The sequence below is a fragment of the Carassius auratus genome, unplaced genomic scaffold (genome assembly GCF_003368295.1).
Source record: "Carassius auratus strain Wakin unplaced genomic scaffold, ASM336829v1 scaf_tig00215316, whole genome shotgun sequence".
Lineage (NCBI taxonomy): Eukaryota > Metazoa > Chordata > Actinopteri > Cypriniformes > Cyprinidae > Carassius > Carassius auratus.
Window position 1 is genome coordinate 1,456,403 of NW_020528035.1, and position 16,489 is coordinate 1,472,891.

The window sequence follows — 16,489 nt, forward strand, 5'->3', positions numbered from 1 at the left end:
ATAAATGTGTCTGCATACACCCATAATATTCTTTATCCCCTGGTTTAGTTCTCCAAAATAACAAAATAGGAATGTCTTAATGTTAAAGTTTTAAATATTGACCCTGTACTTACGGAAGCATTGCTCACAGACTTCATTCAGGAGCTTGACGAAGTCTAGAGACATGTGTGGAAGGGGGTCCAGCTCCACTCGTCTGAAGTCCTCGGGACAGTCCTGTTTCAAATGTCCATCACTCTTACAAAGGCTGCATATCAGAACAGGGGACTAACAAAGAAAATCAAGTTGTTATAATTATTAAAGTTGAAAATGTCAACAGAAATATTTAAAACAATTTCTTAAAAGTTGTTTGAGCAGCTAAATGCCTGACATCAATGACAAACCTTTTATTTTTTACTAATTACAGGTAGGGGTGTGCGATATTTGATAACGATAACGGTTGATAATGATAATTAAATAATATTTTGTTGACTTTTTTTGTGCTGGCACTTGGATGCCAATGGATGAATGAATATGACACTAAAACTGCCAGTAGGTGGCAGCAAGTACTGTCTTAATGAGTGATTCACTCAATCAAATGATTCATTTAAAATTAATTAGATCAACTGGATGTGTCCAAAATTGCATACTCTCTTGAGTAGGAACTTATCTGAATAAGTAATTACTTTGCAAATGCAAAAAGAGTGCATTCTCTATAAGTGTGCCACACATGTCCTGAAAAGTGAAGTCAAAACATTTTGGTTTCTGGCTGCAGTATAGGTTTAAAAATCCCATCCTCTTCATGTAAATGAATGGGACATGAGTCAAACTTTAATCTCTTTTTTTTAAGTGTTCATTTCTAACCAGTTTTGTTTTAGCCAGTTATTTGGTGTGGTGAAGGGGTGTGCGATTATATCGTCTGCGATAATATTGTAATTGTTGTTTTTACAATGTGCGATTTGATATTAGAGTGTATTTTTCAAAAATCATTATAAAGACCCCTACAGAGTGCACACATATATTACGTGAAGTCTAGACTCGTGCACATTTAGAGTGTACTTTCACTGCATGATTCAGTCTAATAAAATAAATTTAGAATAATCACAATTCAAGACACGAAGGCAGAAAATGTATATATTTATACCACTTTATAGTGTTTTTTTAGTTAATACATTTTACACAAAGAGTGACCATTATCAAATGTGGTAATGATTTTTTACAACAGTTCAATAAACAAGAATTTAATTACGATAATTACGTTTTAGACAGCATATTTCCTGATTTTGTGGGTCTAAGCAACATGACTGGGTTTCGTTCGCAATGACTCACTTATTAACAGTGGCTTGCTGCCACCTACTGGCAGTTTTTATTTCACATTTAAAGTACCTTTTTATTATTTAAATAATTTCAAATATCAGTATTCAACATTTAATGTTTAATGTATCAAAAAATTATTCATGCTTTTGTAATTGCAGGTTAAATGCATTCATTTCTGCATTAAACAGTGTGTACATCAACCCAAATAAGGATATTGAAGTAAGCATATGTCCATTTGTATTTATTTTTACTACACATTCCATTGTTAAACTATTAACTACTGTTTAATCTGTGGTTACCATGGTTTAACATGGGCTAACCATTGTCTTTGGATTTATAGTTAAATCATTGTTAGTTGTCTGCCCTATCTGCCCCTAAACCTATTATAATACGATACGATTATTTGTCTGCTAAATTACTAGTGTAACTTTACAATAGATAATAATGATGTCCTTTAGGCTAGTATACAGTATTTTGTGTGATGACTATTTAGCAATGAGCTGCTACTGCTTAAGTACTAAGACAGAACTACAATAGCATATTTACAGATGCATCTGACCTGCACTTGAAACCCTAAACAGTAGTTTTGCTTCTCTGCTGCACCTGTGCGCTTCCACAGTCCACTACATTCTCTAATTACGTGATTTGATGGATTCAGACATGCAAACTGACACTCAGTAGCCATGCATGTAAGAAAAGGTGAATGTTTACCTTGCCATTACTGAAAAAGCGCTTGCTGAAGATGTACTGAAAGCCTTCAGGGCCTGCCTGAGCTCCTACAGGAGATTCAGATTGGGTAAACTCAGCTTTGGGTTTGTCTGGGACAGACGCTGCTTTCTCTGGATCAGCCACATCAGACCCTACATCATCACTCATTTCCCGCTCAAACGGGAAGATCTCATCGCAAGAATGATCACATCCAGATCCATCGAGCTCTATGTCATCATCTTCATCTTCATCTTCCTCTTCTTCACCCTATAAATGATCATTTGTTATTTTTAACTAATACAAAAACTAATTAATATTTATCCATTATTTTACAAAACCATTTAGCTGAAACAAGATTTCAAAGTACTAATCATTAAATGTGTCTTATTTTTAACTGGAAAAAATCCAGGTTGCTTAAAAAAAAAAAATATCACTTGAGCAGCTTGAACACATTGGGGAAAGAAAATATTTAAAAAATAATCAAGGGGACCAGAACATGAAGAATCACATTTTCCTTGACTTTCCCAGGTCTAAACATACCAAAATATACTGAAAAATTGATATTTTTTATTTTTTTATTATTAGTAATCTTGCTATGTGCTTTTGTTATTTATTTGTTAATATTTCTATTTAGCGTTATTTTTATTTTAGTTGTAGAAATGTTAGTACTTAAACTTTTATTTCAGTTAGTTGGCAAGGCATGTTATTAAATTAATTTTTTACATTTATTATTTAAAATAAATACATAAACTTAACAAAAAAAAAACAATGCTGAATTTTACTGTAATGAATTTGGACAGATATAGTTTGTTAATCCCAAATGTTGCTTAATTTAACCGCATGATGAAAAAAAAGACCAACAGAAAACCAAAAAAGTTTAGGTTTTAGTTTTGCTATGTGCTTACATCTTTTTATTAGTTATCTGTGTTTTAATAAACATTTATTTTTAAATATTTCTATTTATCATTATATTCATTTCGTTTTTAGTAAATTTGTTAATTTGATTTCACTTAGTTTTTAAGTTAATGTTTTTCATCTAAAATTTATATTTTATTTAATTTCAGCTATATTTAAATGAACAAAAATATTTTTTTATGGTTTTAGTTAAAACCTATAGAAAGCCAAATAATTTTAATTTGTTTAGTCTTTTTATTAGTTTATATATACACATTTATTAGGGGTGTCACGGTTGGCTGAAAAAAAACGAACCGTTCGCTTCAAACGCGGTTCGGCACGCGCTAGGACCGCGGTTCAACTTAAATCTGACAAAGCATCTGTAATATCATCTGTAATATGGTTGGCTATAAATAGCACATAAAAAAACTGTGTTCAGCTAATAAATATTTCTGCTGATGGATGCGCATTCTGGCTTCCCAGACATTACAACAACAGCGATGAGAGAGAGAAAAAAAAAAACACAACCCTGGACAAATCATTCACTCTTGATCAATGTGAATGCCGTGTCATCATCCGGGTGCTGATAGCGCGCGCTCACAGATGAGACCCAAATAGCACACATTAATATGTGTTTAACCTGTTAAATGTCACCCCGTCCCGTATACGGGACGCCTATGTTGACTATACTATATTACAATCAAATCTAATCTAATCTTGACAAACTATATATCGTTGGAAAGGTCTAAGACTCCCAAATATATATTTTACCAATATTTTTTGTTAAAAATTATGTAGGAAAAGTAATAGATTAATTTATGACAAGAGTGCACCCTCAGAAATCAACATTACAAAAGGAGCTTTGACCTTTGTTTTAAAAAAAGACTTCCTCGTTGCCTTTTTCTCTATCACATTTTAGAAATCATCAGAAGTTATATATCACTTGAAAACATAAAATCTCAAAATTCATCCTTTAAACCCCATTTTAAAATCAGACATTGCATTACCATGTAAATGGCACAACAAAATCATGTTACAAAATGTTTTCAGTCATGAATTATAAAAATTTAGATTTGTATCATGCACATTCAAGTCTATCTTCAAACACGTGAGTGACAGTTAACAGGTTAAACTAAACTCATTTAAACTTTGCCAGTTTAAACAATTAAGAGCCAGAGGACGCAAGCTCGCGCGCACGCAGTGAGAAAAATTGTGCTTGCGCTCACCTGAAGCGCGCAAATATTAAGCGCTCTCTGAAGTATTGTGTTTAAATGGACAAATTCACACAAAAATTATGTCAAAATGCCCGTCTTGGCAATGCACTTACCACTGTATCGGTGTATTCTCTTAAAATGACAGTCTCTATATTAATCGAACAGCAACAACAAAAGAAATCACTCACTGCTCTTGATTAAAAAGCTGTTGTATCTTTAATAAAGAATAATCTTTTTTTCCCCCATTTATAAAGTCCAATATGCAATGCTGTTTTACATTTGATTACTTTATTCAATTTCTGTACCTAAAATCTTATGCAAGACCTACCTAAAAAAAAAAAAAAAAAAAATCACAGTTTATTGTTTGTATCTTTACTCTATTGTATTTATTTGTGCTGTTTGCTTGTAGTTGGATGGAATATTCTTCTTTTTTATTAGAAAATATAGTTTTTCCATAAAAAAAAAGCACATACCGAACTGTACCGAAACCGTGACTCTAAAACCGTGAAACAAACCGAACCGTGAAAAAGTTGAACCGTGCCACCCCTAACATTTATACACATACAAGTAATTTTAGTACTTCAATTTTATTTCAGTTAGTTGCCAAGGCAAGGTTTTTACTATTTTTCATTGAATATTTATATTTAACATTATTTTTAATGAAACAAAAATGATTTTTAATGGTTTTAGTTAAGACCAAACAATAAAGATCAAGGGATCACACACACACCTCAGTCTCCATGTCAGAGTCAGCTTCTTCGTCCTCGTCCTGCTCCAGCTCAATCATGCAGTCCTCCAGCTCTTCTGCACTGTGTGGACTGGATCTCACATCAGATCTTTCCAAATCCTCAGCTGGCACTTTTGTGCTTCCCTTCACTGAATCAACGTGATTCACAGCATTCACAGATTTGTCAGTTTGACGGTTTGAGCTGAATTTCCCTGCTGTGCTTTTTGAAGGAGAAGCAAAGTACTTGTAAGTTGTTTTGAGGCAATGCAACATATAGTCAAACATCATCTGACTATTCAACGTCCGAGCCACGTTCCTCTGGACGGCGAAAGGATCTGAGAAGAAAACAAGGATGAATATCAATGCATTTCAGATCTAGGAAATTATCACGTGATGTCATGCATACCTTCAATTGCAATCCTCTTTTTAGGCCAGTCTTTGAGATCGCGCCACAGGTCACTGTTTGTGCGCACGCTAATGACTTTCTCAGGTATTTGAAATTCCAGTGAATAATATCGTAGTAACTCGACCCAAAGCTTCCCTAGCAGTACAGGAGGGCTACAGACTTTGAAAACCAGTGGACACTATTTAAAATAAGAACACAAGAACACAGGACTATAAACCAATAGGTAAACATATTGCATTAATTATGTTGACTTTCTTTTGGCATCAAAGTTGTCTTCAAATTATAGCCTTTGATATACGGTTTAGGAATAAGTGTGAAGGTACTCACCTTTCCCTTCTTGACAGCTTTGTCTTTATCTTGAGAGGGATCATTTGAGGTTTGATTAAAGACCCAAAGCACATGTCCTTTCTCAACTCCAATTAAGGAGAAACTCTTCAGTTTACTCATGGGCAATCCCTAAAGACAGAACGCAACATCAGTCTCTGCATATTACTGTAGGCTATGTCAAAGATCAAAAAATAAATCAAACTCCCTCACAATGAAAACCGGTCCTTACAGGAATTTGCAAAATCCACACTTGGGATAAGTTTTCTAAATAGTCTATACTTGCATTTGGGTCCTGATCCCTGTATTGGGTTTTATTTTGCAATAATGACTGGCTGACTGCACATGGTCTCATTTTATCTCTTTAAAAGGTTCTAGGATGCAATAATCGGGCACTGGTCCTATAAACTTTTATCAGTTGATGTATTGACTCACACACACCATAGATTCTAGGTATGAAGGTAAGATGGGTTCTTTCCGTCGCTGCAGGAAGCTGATGACCATGAGGGCAAAGCAGTAGGTTGGAAGTCCACCTTCTTCCATCTGGTCCACACAACAAACCTAATTCACACACACACACAAAAAAACATCACATATCATAAATGTTAAAATAATCCTATAGAGAGACTCCTATTTTTTCAGTGTACATGTCAGTCTCACCTTAGCCCAGAATCTGAAGCATACGACCAGCGGAGCAAGTTGGGGTTCTAGATTCGCCAGCTCAGCCAAATATGCTGTTGTCAAGCATGCACTTTCATTGCCTGCACTGACTTTGCAGATCAGACCACTTTAGAAAAAAAAAGAAAAAAAAAAACAGTAAATAAAGAAAGAAATAAAACCACATACAATTTTTCACTACAGTCAAAAAGTTTGGGATTAGTAAGATGAAGTTTCTTCTGCTCATAAAGGATGCATTACTTATACCTTCATACTCAGAAATAAAGTAAAAACTGTAATATTGTGAAATATCATTACAATTTAAAATAAATGTTTGAATACATTTAATAGTGCATTTTATTCCTGTGATGTTATTATCTACAGTATGTTGAAATCACTTGTGCAGATTCATATTTTTGTCGAAGCCATGATACTTTTTTTTCAGGATTCTTTGATGAATTCATGCAATTTATATTAAAGCCGCAGTCCGTAACTTTTGTCTCTCTAGCGGTTAATAAACAGAAATGTGTGTGTCTTGTGGAAGAACACTGTAGCCAGAGCTACTTCTCTCTGTTTATGTCTATGAAGAATCACGCAGGTACTGGGCTACTCCACAGTCTGAAATACTCTGAATATAAACACTTATTATAGCCTAGGTGTACTGAAGTAATCCAGGATAAGCCAAAAACAATGTTTGGAAAATGGATTTATGATGTACTCGCTTATTATATGAATTTTTGTAAATTAAAAAAAAAAAAGCAGCTTTAAAATGGAAATCTTTTGTAACATTATAAATGTCTTTGTTCACACTTTCGATCAATTTAAAAGTGAGTAAAAGTAAACAAAATATAAAAATATCTTACTGACCCTAAACAATTACATGTTAAAGTATACACACATTTAAAAGCAGGTAACTTCATATATAAACTAAAGAATAATAAGCAAGGAAACACAGACCTAGATTTCTCTTTGCACACAACTACAGGCATCCTCTTAAAGAAGTCACCCTCGACGTTGACAAAAAGAGCTGCAAAAATGAAACAGATAATAAAAATGATATTCTATATTGATGCTTTATTCTGAATGCTTAAAAAGTACTCTAAATAGTATAAATTTATGAAATAACAATCATACTGCTATAGCAAAAAAAAAGTATCAGTGTGTAACTCCATACCCTGCTCTTTTTTCGCAATAGCCAATTTAAACACTGAATTAAATTAAATTATTTCTGCAAATTATGCTTTTTTCACTTTACAGTTGTCCATTTCTTACACTGCTGTTCACTTTTAAACTTACCGCTTTTGGAGAGATGCTCTCGAGCCACGAGCAGCACATCAGGATGCTGGTACTGATGAGAAATTTTTTTTTTTCTTAATTAGAATTAGAAAACACTTACAGACCAAACTTCAAAATTCTTCACCTTTGTAAAACATCTGATTAAATAACTCCCAAAAACTGCAGACCATTTGGGGTCTGTGAAAGGAATCCAATTGAACTCTCAAACACATATGCCATGTTTTAAGTGTTTGCTGTCAAACTGTAATCACAGCAAACTGAGATAATTTGCCTAAATCTCAGTGATAATTAGTAGTGTATCAGAGGTTTGAACCAATAATAACCTAATAACCTTCTGTGAGGCGCAAATGGTGTAATGCCTATAATAACTGAAAAAACTAAAGATTAAATCAAGTTGTTGTGGCACTGCAAGTCTTGCAAGAAGTTGATAATACAGACATAAATGTAGTTTAAAAAATTAAGAAAACAACTACCGTATTTTTCGGACTATAAGTCGCACTTGAGTATAAGTCGCATCAGTCCAAAAATACGTCATGATGAGGAAAAAAAACATATGTAAGTCGCACTGGACTGTAAGTTGCATTTATTTAGAACCAAGAACCAAGAGAAAACATTACCGTCTACAGCCGCGAGAGGGCGCTCTGTTTTCAGTGTAGACTACAGGAGCACTGAGCAGCATAGAGCGCCCTCTGGCGGCTGGAGACGGTAATATTTTCTCTTGGTCCATTTCTCTTGGTTTTTGTAAATTAATTTTGATAAGTCGCACCTGACTATAAGTCGTAGGGCCAGCCAAACTATGAAAAAAGTGTGACTTATAGTCTGGAAAATACGGTAGATGAGTATTGGTTTGAGGACACATGCCTGAAAGTTTGATAGATTAGATAGATGTATGCTGCTAGCATAGTAAGCATAGTTGTAACATAATTAACGTGTTGTTTTCATGATTAAATTGATTTTAGCATGTTGCTAGCATGTTTTTATTAGCATGTTGTCGTAGGATGGTCATTAAGCTTTGCTAGCGATAGACAGCATAAACATTTTATCTAGGGTAACCATACATCCTCTTTTCCCCGGACATGTCTTCTTTTTGGACCTTAAAAAAAATGACGTACAGTTTTCTATACTGTACAAACATTATATTCTATCCCCATACACTACCTCTATTCATCATGGAAAAATGCATGTTTAAAATTTCAATTACACACGTTTAGTATTTTTTTAAGCCATTTGATTTACGAGGGCACAGGAAGTGTCCTCATAAACCATGTTTACGTTGTAATACCCATGTCATTATAGATATGTGTCCCCATAAACCATATACAAGAACACACACACACTAGGTTGACCAGATGTCCCGGTTTCCTGTTGTTGAAAAAGAACCTTTAAGTGTAGGAAACAGTCACGACTCGTATCAGTATTTTATATGCAGTTATGAGAGAGGGAGAGCAGTTATATTGGCACGTTCGAATTGAAGCAGCGCTGCCCAGAATGATCACTTATATGACATCAAAGTATCGCGAGAGCGATTCGAATGCATTGGATCCGTGTGCTCTCTTATCGCTCTCACGGTACTTTAATGTCATAGAGTGATCCTTCTGTCATATATCACCTCGTCTGTACGATTCTCAGGTAAACTCACTCGTGACGTGTGCATGGACATACGATCTTCCGACCATCCGAATTCGCACCGTGTACGCCCGCCTTGAGGGGAACGGTCTTAAGAAACAGTTTAGATGGTATATTCCTTTCATCTTGCCTCTGTATAATGGATTTTGTGTTTACAATGCATCACTGCTGTTTCTTAAGCACCACCTGCTGTCAGAGAGTGAATCTGCATTTTCATTCAGCTCATCTCCTGTTTGGTATGTTTTATGTAGCCTAATTTCGCAAACCATTCTGTTACAGTCTAATTTAATCAAAATATAATGAAGCAACTACCCATATTCTTCCTACTCATATTTTCATTCTTTATTGTATTTTGCTTAAAATACATAAAAAAAATAGTTTTGGATTCTGCCATGAAAAGTTAAGATCAGTGCATCCCTAAATTTATGGAAGTCTGAAATGAAGAAATTAAGACTTAAATGTAATTACAACAATAAAGTTCTCTAATTAAAAAAGTTATTTGAGTTATTGTCAGTTTATTTGTTGTGCATCCTTATTTATAAATAATTTGTTTTATTTAATAAAGCTATGCTTCTTATTCTGTGTGAATGATCAGTGGTGGAATTGGCTGCAATGCAAAGGGCACCAGCTAAAATCTTGCCTAGGGCACCAAATTGGTCAGTGCCGGCCCTGGTTAAAGGTTTGAAATGTTGCATAAATTACATTTGACTGAAATGCTTGTATTAAAACATTTTGCATTCTACCTATGAAAAAACTGCTAGATGTTATGTTTTGTGAAGGGCCACTGGTAGGAAACTTTTTAGCTGATGATCAATATGCATAACAGTGACTACAAAATATGTATATTAGTGCAACAGAGCTGAGGAGACGCGAGACATGCGCATCCATGTGCAAAGCTTTATTCTTAAACATGGTCAAAACAGGCAAGGGTCAGACAAAGGCACACAGGTATATCGAGGGCAAGACAGAGTATTCCTAGGGCAAGCGTAAATCCAGAGGGCTTGACAAGAGGGGTAATCCGTAAACGTGAGCAAAAATCCAGGCGAAGAGCAAACACACCCCGAAACAGTAAGCAATGGGTTAATCCAAGATACGTGGCAAGAATCCGGAACCAGGAAAACAGACAAGGCAAGACTAAAAGACTAGATTATCCAAACTAGAGCAGGCTCTGTACAGTAGCTATCAGCTATCATAGTGATACATGCTAAACAATACTCGGCCCTGAATGGTGGTGTGAAACTGATTATATACTGTGTGTAATTGGTTGCAGCTGTGTGTGATGGGTTTCAGGTGAATTTGTGATTATGGGGAATGTAGTACAGGGTGATGTGTAACAGTCTAAAGTTCATTGACAAGCTTCATGACAATTAGGTATGGAAATTACATATTTTAAGTTTTGATATTTGAGATTGTGCTACTTTGGGCACATTAGTTTAACCACCAACCACAGCCCAGCCCCATGCCCAAGCAAGACTGCATCCACTGTCCTCTAAAATATGGTCACCCTACTTTATCCCCTGGTTTTACAGACAAGGCGCAAGCCTGATCCCAAACTAAAATGTATGTCTGAGCTGACTTGCACTATTTTTTATCTTAAAATGTCGTTAAACCATTTATTTTTCATCTTCATCTAGCGTTTAATCTACACCCACCAAACTCAGTTCAGACCTTTAGACTGGATTTTCATAAAACGGATGATCAAAACTACAGTAAATCAGTAGGTCAGTTGGCTTTCTCAAGCCAACCTAAAAAAAATATAAATATAAAAGCATTTACTTATATCAAACTCATAGGCCAAAATAACATATATTAAAATGCAAGCTGTGAGAATATTTGTGATATGCACTTTGTACTCACATGGGATGGAAACTTCACATCAATGTTTACATCAGAGTCTTTAAAGCCAAACTTGGTGCAGGAAGATCCATATAATCTGAACTGGCAATCTGCAGGGGAAACGAGAATACAGAGGTATTGAAAAAGCATTGAATAAAGGATTCAGTGAGCTTTGAATTTACCGCTGTGCTGTTACACACCTGGAAGGATTGGCTTAAGGACTTTCTCAACGAGAGTGAGGACGTTTTGCCGCTGTTTCAAATCTTGATCGTTTAAACCGAACTCAGCGACCACACTTTCCAGAGCCGAGGTGATTGAATGACACTGGGGTATTCCAGGAGGCGGGATGTTCAACAGCAGCGTCAACTTCTGCAGTTCCTGTAAAGAGCAGACACATTTCAACTTTGAATTCCAAGCACAGATGTTTGAGTCTGCTAACATCTTGATCAATATTTGGTAATATATGTAAATCTGTACCTTGGCTTTCTTCCTGTGGGCTCTTTCTCTGATGTGATTGAGCGCTGGTGACATGTCTTCACAGTACACCTTACATTTCTCACATTTGAACTTCAGACTGATGCTTGACTAATAAAAATGCATAAAAAGAACCAAAAACATATTATGTGAAGAAATAGGATCAATGTACTGTACACTAGCAGTTCTCAATTCAATTCCTCACACCCTCCTGCTCTGTGCATTTTGTATGACTCTCTTAAGTCTTCAGACATTTGTTCTATTTGAACGTAAGTGCCCTGTGCAGTGGACATCACAGGATATTCCGCCATGATTCCAGTTCAAAGCGAACGTATATGTTCCATTCAAAGTGTATTGAAGTGTGCAAAACGTTTTTAAATTGTAAAAAACTAATTTCAAATGTATTCATTTACAGAGGTATATGGTGTCACTTGTCCATGTGTAAATCCGCAAATGAATGTTCCGAAGTGAGGTAAACTTCAACAGATTTCCCCGGCTCAGGGAGTAGGGAGCAATGAACACTGTGTAGAGACCATGTCAATGGGAACACAGTTCATGCACATCTGTACATTAGCTGATTACCTGAATCAGGTGTGTTAACAAAGAGAGACATACAAAATGTGCAGAGCAGGAGGTCACGAGGACTGGAATTGAGAAACGCTGCTGTACACTACTGTTCAACTGTTTTGGCTCAGACTTTTTTGTGAAAGGAAGTAACATTTTTATTCAGCAAGGATGCATTCAATTAATCAAGTACATGACAGTAATAACATTTTTGTTACAAATAAATACTGTTCTTTGGAACTTTCTATTCACCAAAGAATTCTGAAAAAAAATGTATGGTTTCCATAAACAAAACAAAAAAAAACAGTTTTCAACATTGATAATAATCAGAAATGTTTCTTGAGCAGCTAATCAGAATATTAGAGTGGTTTCTGAAGGATCACATGACACTGAAGACTGAGTAATTATGCTGAAAATTATGCTGAAAATTCAGCTTTGATCACAGCAATAAATTATATTTTACAATATATAGATTTAGAAATTATTATAATAACATTTCACAATATCATAAATCTTGCTGCTGCTTTCGGGGTTAATTATAAAGTTCTGATAGAATGGGCTGGAAGACCTGCCAAGAGAGCACTGCCATAGTGCAGCCTGGACAAAACAAGAGCTCGAACAAGAAATTGTGAAGCATGTTCCGGAAAAAATTGCCTGGGTCGGGTTTCCCGATAACGATTGAGCCGAGCTCTTAAGAGAGTTTTCTATAAGTCGTTTTACTATCGTTCATTATTGTTTCATGTGCATTTCCCAAAGGCACACTTAACACAATCGCACGTAGCTGTGATTCAAGTGCTACTTAGGAGTTGCTATCCATTTGTCAAGTGCTGAAGTGTCACCTTATAGAATGGCTCGTAAATAGGCTACACCTAGTTAATTGAAATGTACTGTAAACCTAATGCTGCGTTCCAGACTTTGATATTATATGGTGTATAATATAATATTTTATTTATTTTTTTGTTCAGTCATTTAATTTAGATGTGTATTTATTTTTTTCTACCTTAAAAAAAAAAAAAAAAAGTAATAAAGTGCACAATAAAGTCCAATCAAACCCTTATATTATAATCACATTGCACTTGAATAAATTTTAAGGTGTAATCTTCCGATTGTCCTGCAGGTGACCACATAAATATGTCTTCTTACAATGCACTTAGGGCTTTATGATTACTCCAGAGCACTCGTAGATCTACGATTATTTTCAAGTGCTACTTAAGTTATGATGCTTTTGGGAAACAGACCATTATATTAAGATCAGTCATACGATCGTTTTTATGAACTTCTCAGCCTTACAAATCTTTTGGGAAACACAGCCCTGATCTTCTGGGCCGGAAGAGGCAGTTTTAGAAATGTGGTCTGAGAAAGTCAGCTGATCATCAATCACAAGGTTTCTGGCTGTTTTTGTAGGAGTTATGGTTGTTGTGCCTAACTGGATGGTGAAATTGTGATGAAACGATGGGTTTGATGGAACCACAAGCAGTTCTGTCTTGGCAAGTTTGAATTGATGGTGATGGTCCGTCATCCAGCAAGAAATGTCTGTTAGACAAGCTGAGATGTGAGCTGCTAACGTCAGGATTGAATGAGAGGTAGAGTTGAGTGTCATCAGCATAGCAGTGACATGACATGTCATGTTTCTGAATGTCAGAACCTAGTGATGCTATGTAGACAGAGAAGAGAGGTGGTCCAAGAACTGAGCCCTGAGGCACCCCAGTAGTTAGATGTTGCGGCTTGGACACTTCACCTCTCCAAGGTACCTTGAAGGACCTATCTGAGAGGTAAGCCTCAAACCACTGGAGTGCGGTTCCTGAGATGCCCTCTGCCAGTAGGGTTGACAGGATAATCTGGTGATTAACCGTGTCAAAAGCAAAGGACAGATCCAGCAAAATAAGTATTGAAGATTTGGAAGCGGCTCTTGCCAGTTTAAGGGCTTCAACAACAGAGTTGGACAGTCTCGGTTGAATGTCCACTTCAGACTGGTTGCTGTCGAGGAGGTTGTTCTGTGTGAGTAAGTATTCTTTGGGAAAAGGAAGTTTGGAGACTTCTGCCTCAGAAAGTGAAGAGAAGGATGTGAACGAGTTTATGTTAGCTGTTAAGATGTACTTGACAGATTGTGGGGTGGAAAATTGTGCATTGAGGGTTATAATTGTATTATTGAAGAACATTGCAAAGTTATCAGCTGTTAGAGTTCATGAAGGAGGGGGAGAAGGAGGAGGACACAGGAACGAGGAAAATGTTTTAAAGAGTATGCAAGAGTTAGACCAATTGTTCATTTTGTTATGATAGTTTGTCCGAATCCATAGAAAAGTTGTTTTTCTGAATCAGGAGAGAAATATGCACACATCAAGCACTGTTACAAGTATAAAAAAAAGAGTTTTAAACAAATATATGGGTGTATTTTGATGTGAGATGAAAACAGGAGATGGAATTTTTTTATTGGAGGAAGCACTATTATGGATTTGTATTTTAGTTGGAAGCAATCATTTGAAGTTAAAATGTCTTAATGCTGGATTTGTTTCTTACAAACATACAACTTTTCACTTCACAAGATGTTAACTGATGGACTGGAGTGATGTGGATTATTTGTGGATTATTGTAATATTTTTATCAGCTGTTTGGACTCTCATTCTGACGGCACCCAAAGGATCCACTGGTGAGCAAGTGATGCAGTGCTACATTTCTCCAAATCTGTAAGTACTTTTTCCAGCCAATTTTCACTTTTGGGTAAACTATTCAAACTATCCGAACTATACAAACCTCTTTAGGGTCACAGTCACTGCCTTCTGCTTCCAAACACTTCTGTAAAACGTCCCGTCTAGTGAGGCAGCTTTCAATCGAGACAATTCTGCTCTTCTCCCTCCAGCTCTGCATGCTGTCTGTTAGACAGACAAGATGTAGACAGATATTAGCTACATTTTTAATCTCACGTTTTCATTACATGACAGGTTATAATGCATTTTACCAAGCCTATCATGTTTCTGTCCATCTCGCTGTCGTTCTCTCCACTTCCTCCCATCAGCAGGTGAACCCTTCTGCATTCGGTCCTTGTTAGCAGGACTTTGTCCAAACCCTCGTCCCTCAGGAGAGCTGCATGACTGTGAGGCTTTGGGTCTTCTGTTACCATCACTTTCAAAGGTTCGACCGTGACGACGCTTTGTTTTAGGACTGTAACTGCGTTCATGATTCACACTGTCCCGTCCCAATGGGCTCCTCCAGCTCTCAGCTTCGTCTGCTTCCTTCTGTCTCTTGTAGCGTGGAGAAAACTTCCTGTTTCCCTTATCAGTCATTGTCGATCTGGATTAATGGGTGGGAACCAAGATCAAAACGTGGAAGAATAAAAACGGAATTTGAAATATCAATATAATGAGGAAGCACTCCCAGCACAGTCACTAAACTCAGTCATTTTGATTATGAGAATTGCAAAGTGAAGTGAGGTGATCATATTTGCAGACACTTTACTACATCAAAACAGACAATACCAATTTTGTGGAAGAAGAAAAAAAGCTTATTTATGCACATGTGTTTATGTAAAGTTCTTTGACATTAAATAGAGTATTTCAATAAATTGCTCCTTTGCGGTAAGTTATACATTCTGAATCATTATTTTTGATATTAAAACATTTGACATTAGACTGTTACTTAAAAAAATGCATTTATATACGTGATGGAAATATTTTTCAACATCAAATCACGTAATATTGGAGATTTCAGAATTTTTTAATATGCAGAGCTGCGTAATAAAACATAATATATTGAAGTAACGTTAATTCATACAAATTCTATATGAATATTGTCGTGCCGCCGGACTGATCATGCATAGTTTAGTAACATTACTTGAATCTCATATTAGTTCCAAAGAATGACTGAAATTCCCATTTTGCATTTATATTTTTATTTGTGACAGTGTGAATTATTTTTATGGATAAAAGAAAAAGGAACATCGCGCAGCATTTATACATGCATGTTGTCAAAATAACAACACTAAAGTGAAAGACAGTGTCTGCTTCAAAGAAAGAAGCAGAATTGCTGTGTAACTGCTTTCCCTCGAGGACAAAGGGCAGCTCTGAAGGAGTGTCATGCAAGAGTCAAACTAACGTTACATTAACAACAACACAACAGCCTAAATAAGGTAAACATGTCGAACTCACCCAATCTAAAATCAGTCGTGCTTTATAAATGTGAGCGCAACATCCCGTGAAATGTTCCTGACAACTGTAACATGCAGGTGCCAGACCCTTAACCAGTCTATGATACTGACCCAAACTCACTTCCGCCGGCTACACTTGTGTCAAATCAGCTGACGTTCAGCTGTCTGAAATTATTGGGAATAAAATTACCCATGTTGCTCTTAATCAAGCATAAATAAAGAAATATATGTAATACTTTTTAAGTGACAAGCTTGACATTTAATATTGAAATCACGGTCTCATATAATATTGAAATCATGCAGTTGTTTTGATCTTCCACTTCCGGGTC

At 36.0% G+C, this 16,489-nt stretch overlaps 1 protein-coding gene across 1 annotated transcript in view; it reads right to left on the reverse strand.

Moving 5' to 3' along the window:
- Window positions 1-16,466, reverse strand: part of tut7 (terminal uridylyl transferase 7) — a 28,993-nt gene extending 12,527 nt beyond the window's left edge. The window contains exons 1-15 of the mRNA XM_026259936.1: window positions 16,162-16,466; window positions 14,976-15,307; window positions 14,771-14,889; window positions 11,459-11,566; window positions 11,182-11,359; window positions 11,003-11,091; window positions 7,520-7,571; window positions 7,181-7,250; window positions 6,227-6,353; window positions 6,008-6,127; window positions 5,570-5,698; window positions 5,243-5,420; window positions 4,840-5,171; window positions 2,005-2,268; window positions 114-264 (exon numbers count right to left, since the gene is read on the reverse strand). Of these exons, the coding sequence (XP_026115721.1) occupies window positions 114-264; window positions 2,005-2,268; window positions 4,840-5,171; window positions 5,243-5,420; window positions 5,570-5,698; window positions 6,008-6,127; window positions 6,227-6,353; window positions 7,181-7,250; window positions 7,520-7,571; window positions 11,003-11,091; window positions 11,182-11,359; window positions 11,459-11,566; window positions 14,771-14,889; window positions 14,976-15,300 (2,242 nt within the window). The 5' untranslated portion in view covers window positions 15,301-15,307; window positions 16,162-16,466. The remainder of the gene's footprint in view (window positions 1-113; window positions 265-2,004; window positions 2,269-4,839; window positions 5,172-5,242; window positions 5,421-5,569; window positions 5,699-6,007; window positions 6,128-6,226; window positions 6,354-7,180; window positions 7,251-7,519; window positions 7,572-11,002; window positions 11,092-11,181; window positions 11,360-11,458; window positions 11,567-14,770; window positions 14,890-14,975; window positions 15,308-16,161) is intronic.
- Window positions 16,467-16,489: the final 23 nt, after the last annotated feature.